General features: G+C 31.7%; 1 protein-coding gene across 2 annotated transcripts; it reads right to left on the bottom strand.

The window, feature by feature from the left end:
- Positions 1-2,559: 2,559 nt before the first annotated feature.
- Positions 2,560-5,566, bottom strand: LOC119682825 (sodium/calcium exchanger 3-like). 2 transcript variants are annotated; one of them, XM_038096342.1, is made up of 3 exons: positions 5,485-5,566; positions 4,850-5,419; positions 2,560-4,789 (listed from the first exon to the last, which is right to left on the bottom strand). In XM_038096342.1, exons 2-3 carry the CDS (start codon positions 5,385-5,387, stop codon positions 2,709-2,711), a joined length of 2,619 nt encoding a protein of 872 aa, XP_037952270.1. In that variant the 5' UTR covers positions 5,388-5,419; positions 5,485-5,566; the 3' UTR covers positions 2,560-2,708. The 2 variants fall into 2 exon arrangements, with proteins under 2 accessions (XP_037952270.1, XP_037952269.1); XM_038096341.1 differs by having other exon boundaries at positions 2,560-5,419.
- Positions 5,567-6,241: the final 675 nt, after the last annotated feature.

A 6,241-nucleotide genomic window follows, 5' to 3' on the forward strand; every position in this document is an offset into this window, starting at 1 on the left:
ATTTACTTTGTTTTTGTGTTTTAAAATATTTGATGGTTGGGGTATGCAATCACGTATAACTGTCATGTATAACTAACAAAAAGAATAAAGCTCAGTTTGAAGAATAGACTCGAAGAGTAAAGTCAATGTTTGAATTCAATTAACTAATTATATAGAATGGTATATTTCAAGTGTTTATAAGCAACAGACAGTCTCACAAATCTGTAATATTTTGCTCTTTTTTTACAAATATATATAACTAATAAAAAATTTAATCAATTATTTTGAAATAACGCATATTGACTCAATATATTTTGCTTGAAATGTATTTATATCAGTACCTAAAAAATATTGCAATTTCGTTATTGTTCACTTTACCCGACAAAAGAATTTATTCAGCGTTTCTATTAAATGCCAAAGCATTTATAATATATTTTTGCCATCATTCAAAATTAAATTTTCGTCCAAGCTAAACTCACTTTGAGAAAAGCAAAATTGTCAGTGTAACTATTGACACTTTCATACTTCTCAAATACACACACAAACACACACACATAAAGCACACAGAGTCTTACACAAATATTAACAAGCAATTACATGTTGCCATTAGCAATAAATGCAAATCAACCTTAACGACCTTCAATATTTCATCAAATTAAATTGAAAACTTCACAGCGACGAATATACAAACAATACCTACAACAGTGCCAACATCAACTACCACTACAAACATAAATATTTAACAAAAGGTTTGAGCTTTTAAAACAGCAGTAACAACAACAAACCAATATTAGTAGTAGTAGCAGCAGCAATAGCAGCAACAGCAGCAAAAGTGGAAGCAGTAGCAAAGAAAGCAATATAAAAAATGGAAAAAATGGCATACTCCTATAATATGAAATACCTATAAGCAGTATGCATTGGTATTGCAATTGCCCTTGTTGTTGGTTTTCTATTTTTGCATTTGCATGTGCCATTGTTGTTGTTGTTATTGTTATTACAGTGTAACAACAGAAATCATTTTCATATTTTACAGCAACTCATAAAGGCTGTTAGACATAAACGTTGCCTTCGCACTGCTGGTATTGTTGTATGCTATGCTATGCTGTTTTAACATTGTTCATGGCGTTCGTTGATATGCTGTCGAGTGCTTTTTGATGGACAGCTAGTAAAGTTTGCAGAGTGGCAAATTTTCTGTTGTAGTGTGAGAAAATGTATTTATGCATATGATTGATGCGTTTACAGTGCAGTGCGTTTACTGTCTTGTCTCTTCTGCGTCTTCAACTTTTGTTACGTATACTTGGATGAAAAAATAAAAAAATGAAAGATGTAAATAAGGTAAAATGGAATTTTTATTTTATTTTATTAAAGTTAAGTTCTGTTAAGTTGAGCGTTTTCAAATTCATTAAACTTTAAAGAATCAAATTAGTTTTGAAGAGATAGCAACATAATAAAGTTTTTAATAAGACAAAAAATTTTTTTTCTAATAATATGTTTAATAAACAGAACAAAACCTTTTTATGTTATTAAAAATTTTTTTTATATAATTGTTTTTATGTGGCATGTGTTCATGCATTTTATGATATGAACTCATAGTTCTTGTGTTACATCATTTTTATAACTAATACATTAAAGTTATAATCTATACGTATAAAGTTTCTTCTAACCAATCATAGCATTGAAAGATTGATTAAATTCAGTAAAGTTTCTAATGAATGTTAAAATTATTAGTTTATTTCGTATAAAATACGATAAGTAATTCGAAAAATTAAAATTATAAACACACGAAAGAGCCCGAAACTATGCTTTAAATTTTTGTGTAAAAAATGAGTTGAATTTAAGCGATTTTCAGTTTAAAAAACGTTGAAACCTTTTTAGTTTTTAGTAGCATTTCACTCTGATGCTTTTTATATTTTAGTAGAATAAGTGTTAGTTATTATTTTGAATCATTTTATATTTTAGTTAAATTTATATAAAGAGCTGTTCTAAAATTTTATCAGTATGAGTAGAATGTGCATAATGAATAATTTTTCAATATAACTGAATTTATGTATGAAGACTCTAATAAGTGATAAACCAAATACTTGTTGTTTTATATATAATTACTGTATAAAAATTGTAAAGATATTCAAGGAACTAAGCTTATTAGAAATGTAATGGTAGTTTGCTTTCATCAATCCATTCTTGCTTTGTGAAAATAGAAATAAGTCACTTAACAGTAACTGTTCAAACCTACATTCTCAATTTATTCTATTAATAGAATAATTTCTTCTATTTATTCTTTGCAGATAGTAGTAAGATCGGCGTATTTTATTTTATATTGATTTTTTTTCATGACATCTGATGTGGTGATATATTGTACTTTGCTCATTTATGATCAATTTCACTATGGTATTTTTCTAATTTATTTTAAAGTAAATATGATTTCAATATGTAGAAAAACTTGATTGAATTGATCAATTAAATCCAACAATTATAGTAAAATCAAATCAAGATAAGGTTAAATAATTATTTTAAATACGCACTTATTTTATTTTTGTATTAATAATATATATTATTAATTATTAAATAAAAATGTAAACTTAATTCTGAGTAACGTAATTTTACAACATTATATATATGTATTTAAAATAAAATTCAATCAAAAATTTTAAAATAAATGTACCAAGTACTCTAAACGCAATAGTAAAATTATTTTCATAGCATTTGAACCCATTCATTCACTATCATCTTTATACTTCAATAATATGATAAGCCTCAAGTACACTCAAAAATAGGTAAGCAATCCACAGAAATAAGAAAATTCCAGATGATATGTATTTGCAAACAATTGGGCCTCCTAATTCGCCTCCGTTCTTACGACGTATTAGAAGAACAAATCCTGCAATTAACGCTTCTATCGTATAAACCGCAACTGAGAATGCAATTGTATCGGGAACTACATCAAACGTTCTACCTTGCTTATACTGATAAATTGCGGCAACGGTCCATGCTAAACCAATTCCTAAAAAAACGTTCACCGCATTGCTTCCTGTGACATTGCCGATGCTCGCATCAGCATATTTATCTTGCATTGCCGCAATCTTACTCACAAAAGTATCCGGTATACTCGTGCCGAGTGCCACTATGCAAATAGCGGTAACTGAATCCTTGATGCCGAGTGTGCAGCCGAAGTGTGAAGCTACATCCCCGATCAGTGCTGTGATCATGGCAATGAAGCCCAATGATGCGAAGAAACATGCATATCCGCCTCCAATATAAGCGGGAGGTATGAACACGAAAATAATTTTCCAAAAAATCGTTAAAAACTGCAGTGTATAGAAACAGACTCCGCTTGGTAGTGGTTGCTCTACCTGCTCTGTTCGCATTGGCTCATAATGAACTGGTTTTCTATATAGTTTAGGTATTGTAGCTTTTAGTGCAAATCGATTTACAGTGTTACGAAATTCCTTACTTTCTACTATATATAATTTAGCTTTAGTAATTTCACCAAGACGCGGTAGTGCCGCTACTGCCAATCTTTCTTCCTCAGTTAATTGCTCCGAACTCCTTCCCTCAACTTTTTGTTTTATTTCTTCTAATTTGTTGTTTGGTGCTGGGTAGGGCGCACCTAAATTTACGGTTAGGTAAACGTCCTTTTCAAAATTACTTCCGTCCACTATTTTTATAGGTATTAAATCCGTCAGTTGGTCGTCTTCGAATAATAATTCACCTTTTACAGGCATATAGTCTCGTCTACTTTGCGCTGTACCATCCTCGGTCCAGTACGGCACAATCACGTCACCAAATTTGCCATAATATCGCTTTACTTCCAGTTCGTACACACCGACTGACTCGCTGCACTTGTGCTCAGCATATTTAAATGAAAATATACCAGAGTGATCGTCGTCTAGAATTATGATTGTTGCGATTTTGGGAGTTGTAAGCACTGCAGGCTCTGATGGATTACTTAATCGTACATAGAAATGTTCATCATTTTCAAATTCATCGTTGTCAATTATTTCAATTTTAATGCGCTGCTCATCTACACCGGGAGGAAAAATTAATGTACCCTCTTTGGCAATGAAATCCTTTTCAGCTATAGCTGCACCATTTTCAGTTTGATAATCTACAGTAGTGTGCATGGAAAGGTCACCACGTCTTACCACATGCACATCAAATGTTCCAATGCTTTCCATCACTGTATAATGGCCAGGTTCAAAAAACACATGAACAGTAGTCTCTTCATCCTCCACGTGAACATCAACTGATTTCGGAGTGGTTTTTGGGCTGCTCAAATCAACTGGAAGTTGAGGTGCGTCGTTATTTAACAAACTGCCTCTACCAAACAGCCAATAAGAAGTTTTCACACGGTAAAATGCACGCGATTTGGATTCACGAATTATAAGCTGCTCATGAGCCATTGTCTCTAATTGCCATAAGGTACATTGTGGATTTGTTTTACGCAAGCGTTTCAGTGTTGCAATATATTCACGACGAGCTTCCTCGAAACCTTTAGTTTTGTCGCTTTCGTCAATTCTAAGCAGAGAACTCTCCAATTCTTTATCTGTTTCAGGTACAATAGATAATTTGTGCTGACTGGTTTCATCACCAAAATATTTGAAAACAAATAGCCGACGGTCAGCCAAGTAAGCAGTCCACACAGTTATCGGCAGAAATATTAACGTTACGACGCCTTCCCAAATATCAATTCGACCTCTCGAAAAAGGTACAAGAATCATGTAAAGCCATATATAAGCAAATGTAGACCAGGTTGCCGTTACGAAAAACACGTTTAAATGCTTTATTTTCCGAGATTCGCCATCTGGGACCGCTGCAATACAAACAGCTATAATAACGAAAGTGTTGTAAGCGGCAGAGCCAACGATTGTACCAGGACCGAGATCGCCTGCACTAAAGTTTTTACCAAACATTTCTATAAGTGCAAGCATAATTTCTGGTGCACTGGACCCTAATGCCATAAGTGTTATATTCGCGACGGTATCATTCCAAATACGCACCATAAATACTTTCATATCACCGTTATTTTGTCGTACATATACTTTCTTTTCTTGAGCTGTTATAACTTCAATTGCTTCCATGAAACGATCGCAGGCTATTGAGACTCCAATAATCAAATAAACGAGTGCCAAGAAGTAACACATACCGCGACCCGCGACTACGGAAGTTGTTAAATTAGTTTGAGGCTTCCAAGCTTTGAAAATTAAACCGTCCTGACAATTCAATGTATGTAATTGGTTAGTTTTGTAGAGTGTAATGGGTGTAGAGATGTTGGAAATGTTATTGGTTATTAAATTGCTTTGATCTCCCGCGGAGGGTGCGATTGAAATGCTGCAGTAAGCCAAGAAAATTAGTGTTGCTGTTAGGTGACAAATTTGTAGATTCTTGTCTCTCAGTAGACAATATTTCATACTGATATCTTTCGTGCGTAATCAAAGGAATGCTAGGATATAAAGGAATGTGTTGAATGATCAGAAAGTGAAAAAAATAATGTGTCTCGAAACTTACCTGATCGAATTCATTTCTCACCAATTGGACGAACGCAAGAACTGAACAATCAACGTTAAAAATTATATTAAAAACAAAAAAAACAAAATTTTATTTTATAGTTTATAGTAATATTTTAATTTTTAATTGTCAGAAAATATCAAATCAGACCAACTCAGTTTTCGGGTTCACAACATGATAAAAATTTACATTAGACAAATTTAATATTGGATTTAATATATTATTTGTAAATAATGGGTTCATCAACAGTAGGAAACGTTTCTTATCTTCTCTATTTGGGAGTTAATGAAAAATCTGATCTTGTCAATTCTCGCCTATTTTTTTTTTATCTTCATTCATCCCACCAGTCAATCTTATGCTAAATCACTTTGATGTTTTTCAGCAAGTTACATTTGAAAATTGTATACAATGATCTATTTTTCAACATGACGCTCTTTTATTAGTCCCTATATACTATTAGCACTTTGTCAAGATCATACATTTTTTTTATAATTTTTCTTTCGAAAAATTATTTATATTAACAAATATATTATACTAGCATATTATATATTATACTATTATAATATTTAGTAAGTAGATGTGAAATAATTAGACAAATGATTTTAATTTTTTTATAATTAAAGAAATATAATTAAAGAAAAATCTCTCCACTTTTAATAAAATATTTATTATATTTGTAAATATTCTGATCTCCAATAAATACTGATATTTTTCATATAAATGGGTTTTCTTCTAGTTGCGTTGAAACGAATAATCC

Source organism: Teleopsis dalmanni, chromosome 2 (assembly GCF_002237135.1).
Source record: "Teleopsis dalmanni isolate 2A chromosome 2, ASM223713v2, whole genome shotgun sequence".
Taxonomy (NCBI): Eukaryota; Metazoa; Arthropoda; class Insecta; order Diptera; family Diopsidae; genus Teleopsis; species Teleopsis dalmanni.

Bases quoted from the DNA above. Each gene is read 5' to 3' on its own strand.
- LOC119682825 (XM_038096341.1), bottom strand. From the start codon at position 5,387: ATGAAATATTGTCTACTGAGAGACAAGAATCTACAAATTTGTCACCTA.